At 40.1% G+C, this 18,308-nt stretch overlaps 1 protein-coding gene across 7 annotated transcripts in view; it reads right to left on the reverse strand.

Moving 5' to 3' along the window:
• Positions 1 to 18,308, reverse strand: part of raraa (retinoic acid receptor, alpha a) — a 220,678-nt gene that overhangs the window by 49,967 nt on the left and 152,403 nt on the right. For 2 of the 7 annotated variants that reach the window (XR_007039938.1, XM_047376750.1), the window contains exon 1: positions 11,874 to 14,270. The exons of the other annotated variants lie outside the window; for them this stretch is intronic. Coding sequence is in view for 1 of the 2 variants with exons in the window: in XM_047376750.1 (XP_047232706.1) it covers positions 11,874 to 12,051 (178 nt within the window). In the remaining variant the exon portion in view is untranslated. Of the gene's footprint in view, positions 1 to 11,873; positions 14,271 to 18,308 lie in introns of those variants that run through there. 7 annotated transcript variants of the gene reach the window in all.

Here is an 18,308-nt window from a genome sequence, read left to right on the forward strand (position 1 = left end):
GAAGATTGGATATACAGGTCCTTCTCAAAATATTAGCATATTGTGATAAAGTTCATTATTTTCCATAATGTCATGATGAAAATTTAACATTCATATATTTTAGATGCATTGCACACTAACTGAAATATTTCAGGTCTTTTATTGTATTAAAACGGATGATTTTGGCATACAGGTCATGAAAACCCAAAATTCCAATCTCACAAAATTAGCATATTATTAAAAGGGTCTCTAAACGAGCTATGAACCTAATCATCTGAATCAACGAGTTAACTTTAAACACCTGCAAAAGATTCCTGAGGCCTTTAAAACTCCCAGCCTGGTTCATCACTCAAAACCCCAATCATGGGTAAGACTGCCGACCTGACTGCTGTCCAGAAGGCCACTATTGACACCCGCAAGCAAGAGGGTAAGACACAGAAAGAAATTTCTGAACGAATAGGCTGTTCCCAGAGTGCTGTATCAAGGCACCTCAGTGGGAAGTCTGTGGGAAGGAAAAAGTGTGGCAGAAAACGCTGCACAACGAGAAGAGGTGACCGGACCCTGAGGAAGATTGTGGAGAAGGGCCGATTCCAGACCTTGGGGGACCTGCGGAAGCAGTGGACTGAGTCTGGAGTAGAAACATCCAGAGCCACCGTGCACATGCGTGTGCAGGAAATGGGCTACAGGTGCCGCATTCCCCAGGTCAAGCCACTTTTGAACCAGAAACAGTGGCAGTAACGCCTGACCTGGGCTACAGAGAAGCAGCACTGGACTGTTGCTCAGTGGTCCAAAGTACTTTTTTCGGATGAAAGCAAATTCTGCATGTCATTCGGAAATCAAGGTGCCAGAGTCTGGAGGAAGACTGGGGAGAAGGAAATGCCAAAATGCCAGAAGTCCAGTGTCAAGTACCCACAGTCAGTGATGGTCTGGGGTGGCGTGTCAGCTGCTGGTGTTGGTCCACTGTGTTTTATCAAGTGCAGGGTCAATGCAGCTAGCTATCAGGAGATTTTGGAGCACTTCATGCTTCCATCTGCTGAAAAGATTTATGGAGATGAAGATTTCATTTTTCAGCACGACCTGGCACCTGCTCACAGTGCCAAAACCACTGGTAAATGGTTTACTGACCATGGTATCACTGTGCTCAATTGGCCTGCCAACTCTCCTGACCTGAACCCCATAGAGAATCTGTGGGATATTGTGAAGAGAACGTTGAGAGACTCAATACCTAACACTCTGGATGAGCTAAAGGCCGCTATCGAAGCATCCTGGGCCTCCATAAGACCTCAGCAGTGCCACAGGCTGATTGCCTCCATGCCACGCCGCATTGAAGCAGTCATTTCCCCAAAGGATTCCCGACCAAGTATCGAGTGCATAACTGTACATGATTATTTGAAGGTTGACGTTTTTTGTATTAAAAACACTTTTCTTTTATTGGTCAGATGAAATATGCTAATTTTGTGAGATAGGAATTTTGGGTTTTCATGAGCTGTATGCCAAAATCATCCGTATTAAGACAATAAAATACCTGAAATATTTCAGTTAGTGTGCAATGAATCTAAAATATATGAATGTTAAATTTTCATCATGACATTATGGAAAATAATGAACTTTATCACAATATGCTAATATTTTGAGAAGGACCTGTAGGTCTGTAATTTTTCAAGTCATCTCGATCAAGCGAAGGTTTCTTAAGTAAAGGTTTAATTACAGCTAACTTAAAAGCCTGTGGTACATATCCATTTACTAAAGATAGATTAATCATATCTAAAATGGGGCTGGTAATCAGAGAGAACACTTCCTTAAATAATTTGGTTGGGATTGGGTCTAACATACAAGTTGAAGGTTTAGATGAAGCTAATATTTCTGATAACTCAGGAAGGTTCACAGGATCAAAACAGTGCAAACACAAATCAGGTTCTGCAGTTATTTCCAATGTTGTCTCACTTGCTGAGGATGAAGTAATCATCTTTGGGAGTATGTCAAAAATTTTCTTTTTAATAGAATCAATTTTATTTAAGAAGAATCCCATAAAGTCATGGCTGCTAAGAGCTAAGTGAATGGATGGCTCAACAGAGCTATGACTCTGTGTAAGTTTAGCAACTGTACTAAAGAGAAACCTAGGATTATTCTTGTTCTCTTCTATTAATAATGAGAAATAAGCTGTTCTAGCTTGGCGAAGTGTCTTTTTTTATACAACAGTAGGCTATTTTTCCAGATTAAGTAGGAATCCTCTAGGTGTGTAGAGCGCCATTTTCTCTCCAATTTTCTAACATTGTGCTTTAAAGTACGCAGCTCTGAATTAAACCAAGGAGCTAGCCTCCTATTAATGATTACCTTCTTCTTCAAGGGGGCTGCATTGTCTAATGCATCATGCAATGATGAAGAAACACTATGAACAAAAGAATCAATTTGTGAAGGGGCAGAAACAGAATTATTGCCCTCCACTGTGTTTTTCAGTGATAATGAGGAAATTAAAAGTGGAACAGATTCTTTAAAGGTTGTTACAGCATCGCCTGATAATGATCTACTATAATGAAATTTTCTTTCAGGTGTCGAGTACTCGGTTAAATTAAACTCAAAGGTTATTAAGAAATGGTCAGACAGGACAGGGTTATGAGAGAATATTGTTATGTCTTTACACTCAATGCCATATGTCAGCACAAGGTCCAGAGAATGAAGACAAAGGTGGGTAGGTTTGTTTATGTTTTGATCAAAGCCAATTGAGTCTAAGATAGCATTAAACGCTATATTTAGGCTATCACTTTCAGCGTCTACATGAATGTTAAAATCCCCCACTATAATAACTTTATCTGTATTTAACACTAAATAAGATAAAAGGTCTGAAAACTGATCTAAAAATTGAGAGTAAGGGCCTGGTGGACGGTACAAAACAACAAACAGAAGAGGTTTTAGTGCTTTGCAATTTGGATGAGGAAAACTAAGGATTAAATATTCAAAAGAGTTGTAGCTATTGATTGGTCTGGGACTAATCAATAAATTGGACTGAAAGATGGGTGCTACTCCTCCTCCTCGCCCAGTCTTTCGAGGAATGTGAGAATTTAAATAATTAGTAGGAGTTGACTCATTTATAGTAGCATAATCCTCTTGCTGCAGCCAGGTTTCTGTGAGGCAAAGTAAATCAATCTGATTGTCACAAATCAGGTCACCAACTAGCAATGTCTTTGAAGAGAGCGATCTTATGTTCAGTAAGCCACATTTAATTGTTTTATTTTTCTTTTCGGTCTGAGTTGTGTTTATTTTTATTAGATTTTCCTGATTTCCTCCTTTTAGATTATTTTTTAATCTATTCAATTTTGGCCATGGGCGAGACACTGTCTTAATAGGGTAATGGGTGGGTAGCAGTACAGAAGCTGCAGAGAGGAGTGTTAAACTACAACCCTGCTTCCTGGTCTGAACCCTGGGTTGTCAGAGTTTTGGAGAACTAATAAATTCAGCCAGATTCCTAGAAAGAAGAGCAGCTCCATCCAAAGTGGGATGGATGCAGTCTCTCCGGATCAGACCAGATTTTCCCCAAAATGTTCGCCAGTTATCAATGTAACCCACATTGTTTTCTGGACACCACCTAGACAGCATGCGGCTAAACATGTCGTCACTGGTCCGATCGGGGAGGGGACCAGAGAAAATTACGGAGTCCGACATTGTTTTGGCAAACTTACACACCGAAGCAACACTAACTTTGGTGACCTCCGATTGACGTAACCGGGTGTCATTACCGCCAGCGTGAATAACAACCTTACTGTATTTACGCTTATCCTTAGGCAGCAGTTTCAGGTATGATTTGATGTCGCCCGTTCTGGCTCCTGGCAGACATTTGACTATGGTTGCTGGTGTCTCTAGTGCCACGTTTCTGACTATGGAGCTGCTAATTACCAGAGTTGGCTTCTCAGCGGGTGTGTCACTGAGCGGGGAAAATCTGTTAGAAACGCAGACGGGTTGGTGGTGACCTGTGGGCTGGGATCTAGGACTATGCTTTCTACGTACTGTCACCCAGCCGGCCTGAAGCCCCGGCTGCGCGGGCTCTGCTGAAGGACTGCTACGGGGAGCTACCCTCGGTGGCTCCGCGCTGGCTAAGGGGCCTCGGCTATCTGCTGGTTTTTCAACAGCGCGGAGCCGGGCCTCCAATTCCGACACCCTCGCCTCCAAAGCTACAAAAATGCTACATTTATTACACGTCCCATTATCACTAAAGGAGGCAGAGGAGTAACTGAACATCTGTCACAGAGAGCAGGAGAGAGGAGAAGACTCAGAGAGAGAAACAGTAGAAAGGGTAGCCATGGTGGAGCTAAAGCTAAGCTAGCGACCCCTTACCACTACTAGAAAAACCGTGTAAAACACGGAGAGTCCCCAAACGTTAAAAGTAGCAACAGAAAGTAAGTGTTTTAACGTGCTTATGAATTAGAACAAGTAAGAGATATCACAGTAGAGAGAAATCAGATCAAAGTTTAATGGAGTCTTCTCAATCTTGGATTTTCCAAGATCATAGTTAGAAATGAACATAAATGCCCTCTGAAATCGCTATTTTGACAGGTAAAGTCGCAGAGCAGGCACAACTTTAGGACCCAACATGGCTACTGGACATATTGAACTGAGTGAAAGTGGATAACATAAAGTACTTACTAGCCTATCTTAAAGGTTTGTTTCTTGTTGAACATGTCGTACATATAGTGTTGTACAATCAGGGGTCAAAGTGAGCCGGTACGGTCCGGTACTGCGTACCACTAAAAGATTCTGCGCCAGTACGCAGTACCGGGAAGAGAGAACAGCTGTCTGCTATGAAGCCGTCATCCAGAACCAGTTACGGCTGCAAAAATTCACGAGCACACAAAGAAGATCAGATCTGCTACCAATAGGCAGTCTGAAACATAAGTATAGCTTTTTTCCCCTCATTCCAAATAGTTTCTGAACTGTTCTGCTATGATGGAGCCTCAATATTCTTGCTTTGCTTCTCTCCCCTCGGAGCTCGAGGCTTTTGTGAACGGCCAGCCTTTAAAACGAGCACCGCTACGTTTAATGTCTGTCTGCTCGCTACTAAATACTCCAGTTAAAAGCAAAGGGAGAGAAACTAGTTGTGTTTCATGTTATTTTGCTGAATTACAACAACACAGTACAGCTCGAAAACACCGCTTATGACCAGAGATTTCATATACACTACACGAGAGCGCATGCGCGCTTACCCCCAAAACAGAGCGGTTGCCAAGGAGATTGGTGCGTTCGATTTAATGGACTGGGAGATTTTACACAGGAGAAGCACAGACATAAAAAGCCGCCGCTTGCATTAGGACAGGACGAACAATAAATCACCATCTACAGACTTTAAAATAAAAACCGCGAAAACAACCGAACTGTCAAATTTTTAATTTAAATGAAATCAAAACTTGACCACAATGCAGAGAACAATAACTTCTTTGTTTAAAGAAAAGACAGAAACTGAAGATGAAAAGTTATGCATCAGAAAATGGTTTATCATTGTTTCATATATAGCAGTTCTTTATTCTACATGGTCAAGTGATTCTAATTTCTGCCTTATACAGACAACCTACAGTAAAGTAAAATATTGATCCCGGTATTGATTAGTTTGAGTTTGGAGAGAGAGAGATCTCGAGGGGGCCTCACATTATATATAGTCAGCCACCCCTCTAGCTCCGCCCCTAAGTACCGGCAAAAATTTTAAACTACTTTCACCCGTGTACAATGAATTTGTGAATATGTTGTTTTTCATATTTGATTGCATGAAATCAAGAGAAATAAATTGTTCTGATACTGTATTGCAAAAGACAGGTACCAACACAACAATTAGCAAATCTCAAAAGCAGAGCTCAAGACAAATAGTATGCAGCATCAAAATGTTTTCTACCATAGTGCACAAAGATGCTGAGTCAGTCCCCCATTTGCAAAGTCATACCCACACATTGCTGCCTTGACCCCTTCCTTTTCCATTCTGTACTTGTAAACAAACTATTTAGTACCAACGTACTTAAACCTTAGAATTTCTGTTTGTTTTTCTTTATAATTAAGTAACATAATGAATTCAGAAAATAAAAAATATAACCATTTTTTATATATATGTATTTACTGAGAACTATGAATTTTACTGTTTCCATTTTCTGATTCCTGCTTATGTTCGCTAAATCCCATAAAAATATGACATTGTTTGTTCCCGGGTCATAATCTAACACCTCTAGACGACGCTGTGCAGGGAGATATTATTTATTGGAGTCCTTTAATCACATTTCACTTCACATAAACTATTAGTAGAATAGTGGAAATAGCTAAACATCCCTGTGGAGATTAGGAATTGACACATGGTAAGCACAAAACGCCTAATGATAGACAACTAACTTTGTACCTGAAAATGTCAGGTATGAAACAATCAAAACTACAAGGGTACGAAATGGCAAAGAGACGTAACCAGTTACTTTCATTTTTATGTTTACAAAAAATAATTATGAGAAACTGACAGGTGCTAGTCATTTTACCACTGCACTGTTTTGGACCTTTCCAGTTTTGATTGTTTAATACCAGACTTTTTTAGGTATAAAATTGAGCTACAGGATGCTTGGCCCCAGACAGGTCTGCTTGTACCTGCCAGGGCAAAGCTTAATCAAACAGTGGTTTAAAGTTATTTTCTATACTCTACTCATAGTCTACCATAAGAAAATATGGTTGTATGACTAATAAATAATATCTACCTACAGGAGATATTTTGATCTGATCAGGGGTCATAATCAATCTAGGGCTGCAACTAATGATTATTTTGATATTCAATTAATCTGACTTAAATTGCATGGTTTTTAATGAATTTGAACCAGGTGAAGCTAAAACTATGCCACTTGAGGAGTTCTGGATATAACATATTTATAGACAAAGAAAGTTTTTTAATCTCAAAGGGGACATGTCATGCAAAATTCACTTTCTTAGCCCTTAAATAAATTTTTTTGTATACTTTGGGTCTTGATTGGGATTGTTGAAAAGTTGAATTTAGTTTCTCCAGGTGCTGCATGAATATCTTTATATTTTTTTGGGTCATATTTTTCAGTTGTTTCTGTTTTCTCTATCATCTGTTACATTTTTTTTTAACTGTTGCGTTCACAGTATTTGCTGCGGAAAAGCTAAATAAGGTCATGGACTTCTGGCTGACCAATTTACTTATCCACCATTTTTATTTCTGCTACAATTTTGCAGTCCAAGTTCAAGTATGCCAACGCTGCAAGCTGATAAGTCTAAATATTCTGTTGTTGGCTGTATTAACCCACACAGCTCATTACACCGTTCCCCAGCATCAGAACCTATTCGAAGTGCATGGTTACGTTTTATTTTTCATGGACATTTTCCCACATCACTGGGGAAATTCCCATTTTCCCCACTTCTAGGACAAGTGCCTTCAGCAACGGCCGCAGTATCAAGAAGGATTTGCTGAAAGGCAGTATGGTTATGTCCTTGGGGACATAAGTATACTGTGTGTTTTGAATAGTGTTATACCATTAACAGTTTTGCGTTGTTTTTGCCATTCTTGTCTTGCTTCTGCACCGCTAGATAATTGTATCTCTGTTATCAAACTACAGAAATGGCTGAATGGGGTGGAGTGGAGTGCTCTTTGACCTGGAGTGGGGCAGGGAGTGAAGCGACAATAGCATTTAAAGAGGCAGCACCAAAACGAGTTGCTCTCAGATGCACGTCAGAACAGGGGTAAAAGAGCTACAATAACAAGGAATGTAGACCACAACATTGCAGTTCCACTTTATATAGGCCACGACTGAATGATTTATGTGTGAAAAGAAAGGATATATAGAATGGTTTAAGTACAGTATGCAGGTAAGAACTGGTTTGTTTAAAGGTAAAAATGCAAGTTGGAAGGGACGAAATGGCAAACTGTAGGTTCAACCTGGCAAAGTGGCAAAATGAGTCAGAACCAGCCGTTTTATTAGGTCTGTTTATGCTCCGCTGTTTTTTCACAGTTCTCAGCAAATCCCTGCCAAATAAGTAAAACTACAAGAAATGTTTTGTTTGTTTTAATACAAGTCAAGTCAAGTTTATTTATATAGCGCTTTTCAGCAATAAGGCACTCAAGGCTGTACATACGATGTACATAATGCAGTCTGACAGCATAAGCAATTACAGACATGTCTGCTGCTTTCTGTAATGCCACAGCCTCTGGTACCACGTTTCCACTGGCTCAGAGCCTGTTCCAATTCCTGAATGTAATTTCGAACCGGTTTGTGTGTTTCCACCGACAAAAAGAGGTTCCAAGGTGTGAACTTTGGTTCAACTCGGGCACCGCATAATACTTGCTTTTTTTGCGCAAACCACAATGTCACCGATGGGCGGGTCAAAGTGCAGACAATAGAAACAACATACTACACAATAGTATAAACATTATTTATATGTTTGCAAAATCACACTAAACACGCATTGCATAACTACTTGTTTCCATTTTACTCTCATATAGTGAACACATGCAAATGAAAACATTGTACACATCATTGTTCTTGCACAGAGTTACCGTCTCCTTTTCCGTATCATCTGTAGTTTATAGATGCTCTCTTTCTGCATTACAGGGAACATTGCACGCAGCTAAGCAATCTCCGCTGTCTCACTATTACGTCCCCCCCTCCCGCCCGTTGTGTAATGCCCCCTGTTGATGACTAATGTTTGGTTCCCAAAACTTAAGAAACGCACATTGGTGCTCAACAAAACATCTGAAATTCGAAAGCACTCGAACCGAACAGTTTCAGTAACAAGAGTTTTTTGGTAGAAAAACGTTGTAAGAGAGCCAAACAAGTAAGCAGAGTTTAGCAGCAAATTTGACCTTCTTTCATACAAATCAGACCAAACAGACTTGCTCATGGACAAACCTCAAATGTAGCATGATAAGCAAAATAAGGGCAACGACCAAATAAAAAAATAGCAGCATCTGTTTCTTCATGGGCCTTATCTCCTGCTACAATATAGGACTTCCCCAATAAAAACACTACATGAGTCACATTAAGCTGCCAGTCTCTTTACCTCTCTGACACACACCATTCATGTAGTCCCTTCTGCATCCGCTCCCTACAGAAGACAAACTAGCAAAGAGGTCGTCTCATTGTGCTTCATCCCCTCTCTTTGAAAATTCCTGGTGATTGTTTTTCTTCATACTGCGGACAGACTGAGGGGGAGAAAAAATGCTGAGCATTTGAACCCCTTTGCTTTATCCCCTCTAATTTTTTAGAGTGTGACAATCATGTGAACAAGGTCATGGACATTATTTCATGCATGAGCCTCTAACTGTTGTTAGGCTTCTGACAGGCAGTCTGTGAAAAATCAAGTACATTTAATCTGCAAGGTCTGGGACTTTTCTTTTTTGAATTTATGCACATTCAAAATCGATACTCCAAAAATAACCAAATTGCAGAAGCTTGCTTAAAGATGTCCTGACAAAAGCAACAAGGTCTAACAATTGAAAGAAAACATATTTTTAAAAGTAATAGCATTAAGAACAAAGCATCCACATGATCCTGATTTACAGCCAGATACCACTTTAGGCCTGACTAACTTCACTGAAGATGTTACTGGATGCATTCTTAGAGAGCTCTGCTGCAAAGAGATATATCCAATACTGAAAGATTAAAAATACAATGTTAACCAGTAAAAAAAAAAAAATTATGAAACTACAATCTGCCAACCTTAAAAAATGTCAAACCAAAACAAAGGCATTTTTATAATGATGCATCAATTAATTGGTTTTTAATGGTCTTTGATCAGTAACCACTAAAATTACTGGACAAGAGGTGCAAGCTCAGCCAATAAACTCCAAATACTAATCTTAGCATGGACACATTCTCAGATGTATTAGGGGTTTTAGTGTGATTTTTATTATGATCTGATAAAGATCACACTAAATCTGTTTAGTTTCCAACCAACCAATAGATGTCTGAGCCGTTTTGACACGAACAGATGATGTGCCCCCACGCACCTCCACTGGATGTGCATACATTTTTTTATTGCATCATACCAGTAAAGGCATAGAGCAGCGATGCTATTCTCACCCAACCCCCTGTCCCCCCTTGCTATTCCTCGTTTGACCAAGACAATGAGGAATTGAGGGATCAGAGGTCTTTTCCTGAGACAAAACCCCCATCGTCTCCTCTCAGACGAGCTCACATGGTTTGAATCAATGCCGCCGCTAGAGCCGTTTAGTGGATCAGCTCAATAAATACTAGGCTGGCGTTGGATATGTGCTTTGAAAGTGATTTGTCTCCTCTGGTCAGTGGGAAACTAATCTCATCTAACTCTAAAAACAAGCAGCGGCAAAAAATTATAGGGATGGACTCCGACGCTGTCTACATATCCCTTTTGTCATATGTTCCAATAGTCTGGAGATGGGAGGAAATTGGCTCTTAACAGCCTGTGCACATTTTCTTCTTTTTTTACGCTCTACAGAACTGAAAGACAACAGAACTCTCCTCCATTAAGGCCTGCCAGAGCTCTGTGTGGTGCAGCTTCTTTGAAGTAAATAACAGGACAGGCTGCTGCTAGTTTTATTACAGAAGAGAGACTATCAGTGAAGCAGATGCATGGTTGCTGGTTATTACTTGAACAGAAAAAAAGACTACTCCTTTAACACAAACAAAATCACTGATCTGAGTTGGTGTCCCCAACAACTTAAAAGCATGCCATGCAGAAGCCCCGAGATCCTAATTTCTGGGTACATGAGGCAAAAAAGACTAACTTTTATTAGTTATTATAATGAATATTACTATTTAAATCTCAAAAAGTGAACACATATCTTCAACTTCAGGTTTTTCCCTGATTGGAATATTTCTAGTTGAAAGTCATATATATATATGCACACACACACATATATATACACACACATATATAGTATGTGTATATATATATATATATATATACACACACACACATATATACACACACACACACACATATATATATATATACACACACACACACACACATATATATATATATACATACACATATACATATATACACACATATACATATATATATACACAACAGCATGGTTAATCCCTTCATTGCTGAATTCAAACGCAAGTTTATATACGTGCATCCATCCATCCATCTATCTATCTATCTATGTAGATATATAAACACACACAGACTTTTACTTTTCAAGCAAAACACATCCTATCTCCGCTGTCTCACTATTACGTCAGATCATTAATTGTAAAATGAGTTGCGTTAAAAGCAGAATGAATAAATGATCACAATATAAAAAAGGAGGGCAATAAAGTAGTGGTGGCCACAAAATACAATTCTGCTCAGGGCCTCATACAATCTCAGGCCGGCTATGATGCCAATAACAGATTGATTGAAAACTACCAGCAGCACTGTTCAGGTTGTGGCAACTGTGCTGCTTCTCAGGAACCATGGCCTGAGGAGTGCAACTCACCATATTACTGAAGAACCCCGGGGATAACGCAGGCAGAAGAAGTTTGAGCTGATTAAGGCTTACATGGCCTGCAAAACACTGTTTGTATTTAGAGCATATTTAAGGACTGCAAAAGCATGGGATAAAGTGGCTTGGGTCAGAGCAGCAGAACACTGCCTGAGGTTTTTTCAGAAGGAGGGAATAAAAAACACTCAACCATGGTGCCTTGTGGGGAGAAAATGGAGAAAGAAAAAAAAAATAGGACAGACAAAGCCTATCTAATGATATTTGGGACATATATTAAAATGTTATTTATTGGGATAATCAACAAACAGTCAGAGGCCTGTGAATATTTTATCTGCAACACAAGGAAATGGAAAACATTTAAATGAAGCACATGTTCACACACGCACAAATAGCTCCAAACCTTTCCTAATGAATGAGTTGAAGTTGCAGGATATAGGGGAAAAGAGACACCTACAGTGATTGGAGCCGTTCCAGTGCTGGTTCCTGATGGACGTGCTGTAAGGATGGGGCGCTCCGGGCACCAGTCCCTTTTCTGGGATCAAGCATCCTCTGCTCTGGTTGTAGTAATCCATCATTAAAAACGGGTTCGGGCTGGGATTCAGTCCCACAACGTCCACACTCTCGTACATCATACGCGGCTGAGAGACGGCGGCGGGGAGAGGCGATCAAAATACGGGGGAGCAGCGAGCTGCAGCTACACCCGAGCGAGCCGTGCGGAGCTCAGAGGCAGAACAGCTCAGGGGTGGAAAACGGCATTAAAATGGAGGGGAAAGTCATAAATCCAAACAGCGGGACGATCTGGACATTTGGCATCTTCCTACAGACTGCAAACAAAAACACGGCGCTGGATGAATTAACCTAATTTGATAAGAAGATTTGAAAAAGCAGTCCGCATTGTGTCCGTCGAAGGAGCACCAAACCGAGGAGAGGAACTTCAGCAGAATATATCTGTCCTGTCCAGCCCGGTCGTCGTCAGAATCAGAGCAACATCTACGGCTCCGTCCACACAACAAAGAGAAAAGCGGAAAATGAAATTAAATCCCAGACAGAAGAGAAAGAATATATCCGATCGCAGGAACTGCGTCCGGGATGGAGGCGTAGATTCCGCGGAGTTGCAGTCTGTCCTCTGCTGGGTTACGCTCGGTTGTCCCGTCAGCGCCCGATCCGCCACGGGTGGACTCCTGTCAGCTCCCACCACTATGAGCTGTGCAACAACCGGCGGCTTCCTTCGCTCGCACCGCTCTTACTCAGACATCCAGCTGCACCGCCTCGTTAGTGTTTACAGGGAGAGAGAGAGAGACATTATTCCCAGAGCAAAGCGAGCGGTGATCATACTCTGCAGAAATGTGACAAGGCGCAGCAGCTGAGGGATCTGGCTCCACCTCCACTGGGCTCTGAGGTTTTTTTTTCTCCCCTCGGTGTCTTTCATGCAGCGCTCCTCCCACGTTTAACCCTTTCAGGAACGCCACAATAGATCTCCCTGTCTGCAGACAGGGCCTGAATGAGGCTGAGAGGGGCCCTCCCTCTAACCGAGCAGCAGGGGCTTTAAGTAGGAATGTATTTGAGGACATGACTAAGTTATATAAGCTCAGTAATTAGTCTTTCATATTTTTACACAGGAGTTCATGGATATACTGAAAGCTGCCACAGAATGCATCTCTTCCAGGGATTTTCCCTGGAAATTCCTCACTCACAGAAAGGGAACTCCTCCTTCCATCTTCAACCAGTCCTCAACCCTTATGATTTTTTTCCTCCATCGACCCTAACACTCTGTCCCCCTAATTTGCCTAATGCTATGCTGCTGAACTTTTCCTGAACCCTGAGAAGAAGGCAGCCTCACCTCCTGGTGACCCACTAGTTGACTCGGATTCGCCTCTCCAGCTTGCTACTATCCCACATTATTCAAGGTTTTCCACCTTGTACACCCCGAGTAACACCAATGCACTTTTTCCTCGAGCACTGCCCATAGAGGCGCCTTGGTTCACACAGCGCCACGCTGAGAAACAAAAGTGGCAAAGTCACCCAGTGGCAGAGACTGCACTTTCTCACAGTTTTCTTACAGCTGGAATAAAGTCCAGGAAGTTGTTTATCCTCTCCTTTTTGAACGAGAGTTGCATCGGACCATCATTACTGAGTAGCATTCCATGTATTAATGCCGAGACTTGTCATGCAAGCAGGCAGCAGTTTCATGCTTAGACTAGATTCTGTGCCAAAACTATCAAAATGTAGGTATAAAACATAACATTCCCCTTTATAAAGGTCAAGCGATGCAAACAGTAGTGAAAGAGAAGTGGTACTAGAGATGATACCGATACCAAGATGAGCTGTCTCAAATATTGAAACACTCATTATCAGCGCTTTTTAGGAGTTTTATGAGATCGAAAGGAAAACAAAAATGTTGCCATGCTCACACACTACTAACATGGATGCATTGCCTTACAAAAAGATGAACATTTTCTTTTCTTCTAGAAATTGTGAAATGGAAATTTAAAGCATACATTATTAATGAAAAATCCTACAAGACATTTTTAAGTTGATCATGCCTAAAAAGTGACAAAGTCGTCAGATAAACAAAAATCAAATCTTATTATCTTATCTCTGTGATCAGTGAATGAATCCTAAGTACTTCCATACTGTTTTAAAAACAACGCTCTTCCATGTGGATGCTGCTAGAATGAAACTGAAGAAAACTCTCTGTTTTTCAGATGAAGTATTTAAGTCAGAGGAAGCAGAAACGGATTAAGACGCAATTTTAAATAAGATGCTGAAGACAGTTTTAAAGCATCTGCATACCTCTGTGAAATTGCCTCTTCTCCTAATGCAAATCATTTATAGCTGAAAAAAATATTTTGAATGCTGTTTCTATATCTTATTTCTGTATTTCTGTTTACGAAGAGAAATGAGGCTAAAAATCAGCCACAAATTGATTGTGCATCTCTACCACAAATAAAATGGTGATTTGAGTCTTTCTTTTATCACTTGGGTTGGAGCAAGTATGGCAGAAGGTGTAGCTCCATCAGATGACTATAGAGTCAGCCAGTAAAGTCACATTTACTGTCTGACTGAAAACAAGACATCCCGTGTTTAGGCATCTCAATGTTGAAGATGGCTTTTCAAAATTGCCTGGATGAACAGAAACTGTTAGAGAGTAACCTTTCCAAATATATCAGCTTTATTATGGACATGGACAAAAGGCCGACTGACTCGTATTGTAAATGACACCCCTGACAGAACAATCCTCCTCCTCTGCTGAGCCTACACCTGAGCCACAGGCCACAGCTGGGTCTGACCAGCCCAGCTTTTGAAAAGGATTATCAGAATGGAGACAAACAGGGGGGGAAGAGGCTTTGCCTGCTCCGCCCCAGCTGACTGTGACACTTATTTAATGCAGACCCCACTGTGTTTACCCTGCCTGATAAGAGCTGATGTGCAGACCCAGGCTGTGGTGACCCCTCGCCTGCATTGATAGCCACACATTCCTTGACAGGATTAGCCCGATGAGTAATAGCTGTCAGAAAATGCAAATTTTCCAGGCCCTATTTTTTTCTCCGAAGGGGATGGCATTCATCCTCGAGTGATACCCTGTGATTGCAGAGGACAAGCTGACAGATAACAGGCTGTTGATCATTACTTAATTAGGGAGGTAGGTCTTTCTCTACAACCTTTAACAGACATCTCATAGATTACAAATACAGCATTTCACAATTAATGGCATACCTAGTAAAAATGTGCACAAAATGTTCCCCAAAACCTTAAGAATAATGGTTTATATAAATATGGCACACCCTTACTTGGGATTTTTAAAGCCCTCTGTGAATTTTGACATTCTTTTGCTGATAAAAAGGGCCTGGTCTGGGGTAGGACTTTTCAGATTACCCCGGGATTGTTAAAGTGGGGGGTTGTACGCAGAAGGATATCCCACAATGCACTGTAACAGAAGCAGGGGTAAATGGAGAAGTGTGTTGTTTTTACACCATTAATTTGTCACAAAAAGTCAAAGCAGACCTCAAAACTCCATCTTTAATGTCAGTTCATCAAGAATTTGCCTACATTTTAAAATGTTCTCCGTAGTTTTCGGAGCAGCACAGCTCCACTCTGGCTACAGACTTAGTGGGCGGTTGACGTGTGTTTCCCCACTAACCGCAGCCTGATCTCGGCATGTCATTTTCCGCTTCCTGCTATCTGTTTGTGGCAGCTGAAAGTGGATATAAAGCATTTAGGTGAACAACTGCAAGTACCAGAATGTAAAATATAAAAAATGTCTGAAAAATTGCTGGACATTTTAATAATCTATTCCACTGTGTATGCATTTTTTATTTATTTTTTTACATTATATAAATATTTGCTTATTATTAGAAAATCAAGGTATCAATTCCCCGTTGCCAACTGATTATCTGTTTTTGGTTTTTAATTCCAACAAACAACATTTTTACTAAAATCTTTTTGTCTCCATTTGTGTTGTAGATATCTGATATGAGTTTACCTAATGATGATGATAAAAGTAAAACACTATATTGCCAAAAGTATTTGTCTGTCTACTTTTACACGCACATGAACTTTGATGACATCCTATTCTTAATCCATAAGGTCCAATTTGTTGATGGACCCACCGTTTCCAGGATAGCAACTTTATCTATTCTGTAAACATCGTCAAAAAGGTTTAGGAGTGTGTTCATAGTTAGATGGGAAAACCAGAATTGCTGCCTCTGCTCCAATTCATTCCAAAGCTGCTCAAGGAGGTTAAGGTTAGGACTCTGTGCAGACCAGTCAAGTTTTTTCACACCAAACTTTATACACCTGTAGCCATGGAAGTGATTGTAACAGCGGACTTAATTGATTTGGTGATGCGACCCAATACTTATAGGAATATAGTGCAAGTTTGTTAATTAGTGTTTAGTAGTTTTTGTAAATGACACAATTGTAAAGCCACAACTCTGGCCAGATGCAGATTGGTAAGAAATTAAAAGTAAAATAACTATTTAAACTATTCCTGCTCGTGGATCCAGAGCAAACTTAGGGAATAATGGAAGGAATTAATCAACTGTGTAACTCCAAAGTCGCTGATCATCTGCTATTATTTGTCAGTTGAGTAAAATATTATTTATAAGCAAATAGTCTTTCGAAATAAGAGAAAGAAAGGTTTTTTCTTCGTATTCCCATTTTGTCAACTTTATATATGTCATGTTCTGTTTTGTTGTTTTTAATCAAGTTTGGGGAAAGAAATACAAGCTTGTCAGTCGGGCTATGCCTGTTTGGTCTTCAGTTATCAACACCTGCTGGCTTGAAGCTTTAATGCTGTTATCTTCACTATTTCCCCATACGTCACTAGGCTAATTTAAATAAATGTTCTGTGGCCTGTCAGAGCAGTGGAAACAGCACACAAATTACCCCGGATTTCTTTTAGCTGGGTAAAAAAATCCCAGATATTTAAGTCCCGGGATTTTCTGTAGAAAAGGGGCCATTGTGCTTATTTTGGATTCTCATCCAGCCATGTTTGCTAATTTTTTTCATGTGTGCACTCTGTAAAAATGTGCACATTTAAGCATGTAGTGATTTCCTGAGTTTTGAAGATCAACACACATGTGGCTTATTTGGATGGTATATTCTCACGTCTCTTGCATTTTAAGAGTGGCTGAGAAAAATGGTCATATAACCCAGTAGAACCGGATGTCATTGATAACTAATGAAAGAGTCACACTATGACCAACTTAAAATAAAGGTATAAATTAAATATTTTTCAGTTACATTTATTTTTCGTAGGATTTTTTGGGTGTGTCAATAATTGTGAGGGATTTTGGTAAAAACAAATCCTAAATGGTGGATTCTTTTTATTCCCAATTTTTTAACATATTCAAATTAAAAGTTTGCAAGTTTATACTCTTTTTAATGCAAGCTTTTTCTACTACAATAAAATAAAAAGTTATTTTAAGAGCTTTTATGTATGTTTACCAGGGCCAAGTTGGACAGAGTGCGGTAAATGTTAATTTTTAAATAAATTAAAGAAATCCATGTTGAGAATTGTAGGAATAAATACACTGAATGTGTGAGTAGCGCATCCCAACTATCTATCTTAAGGTTATACATGCTTTAGGCTTTGTTTAGTTGACATTGACTCTGTTGTGAAGTACAGTGCATCCTTGTAAGGCCATACATCAGTTATGCATTCAGTTTCATGCTATTTTCACATAAGTTCCTTTCACATAACACTTTAAAGTAGTTTTAAGACATTTTTTTTTGTGCCTTTTTCCAATATGTGATAGGACCAATGCTGTCAGGGGGCGAGGGGGATCAAAGTCGACCAGAATTTGACCCCTGACTCGCCAAGCAAGGTAGTACGAGTCCCACATCAGCTGAGTTCCACACCAGCAGGCTGGCTTCACGGGCAGAGGGAGTGATGAGATTAACCGCAAAATTGCTACACTAAGTTCATTCGAAATTATCGTTTTAAAAAGAGGAGACTTATGACATAGATTTTATTTGTAGTGCTAGTGCTGATGCTGCACAACACCAAAAAATGCAGCCGTAATAATGAAACCAAAGGGCCATGGCTTATACTCAATACCACCTTGCTAAACTCTTTATTGTGATTCTCCTGCAAGCTGTCCAAATGCATTCAGGGATTAAAATACAAGCTAAGTTGACTTTAAGTTATCTGCATCAGATTCTGCTGGACAACTTATATATCCCTTTTAATCTGCCATCCCACTGTATTCTTTCATAATATTGCCATTTTGGACTTTGTGAGTACATTCCAAGGTACATTTCAGTAATGTGTTTAAAAATAAAGCTAGAGGAAATAAAGGAAAACCGTTTTCTACTGTGTCAAAACGTGTGGGTCATTCAGGCTACAAGAGCGCGCGAGAGAGACTTTAAGCAGATAAAAGTCTCG

The sequence above is a fragment of the Girardinichthys multiradiatus genome, chromosome 10 (genome assembly GCF_021462225.1).
Source record: "Girardinichthys multiradiatus isolate DD_20200921_A chromosome 10, DD_fGirMul_XY1, whole genome shotgun sequence".
Taxonomy (NCBI): Eukaryota; Metazoa; Chordata; class Actinopteri; order Cyprinodontiformes; family Goodeidae; genus Girardinichthys; species Girardinichthys multiradiatus.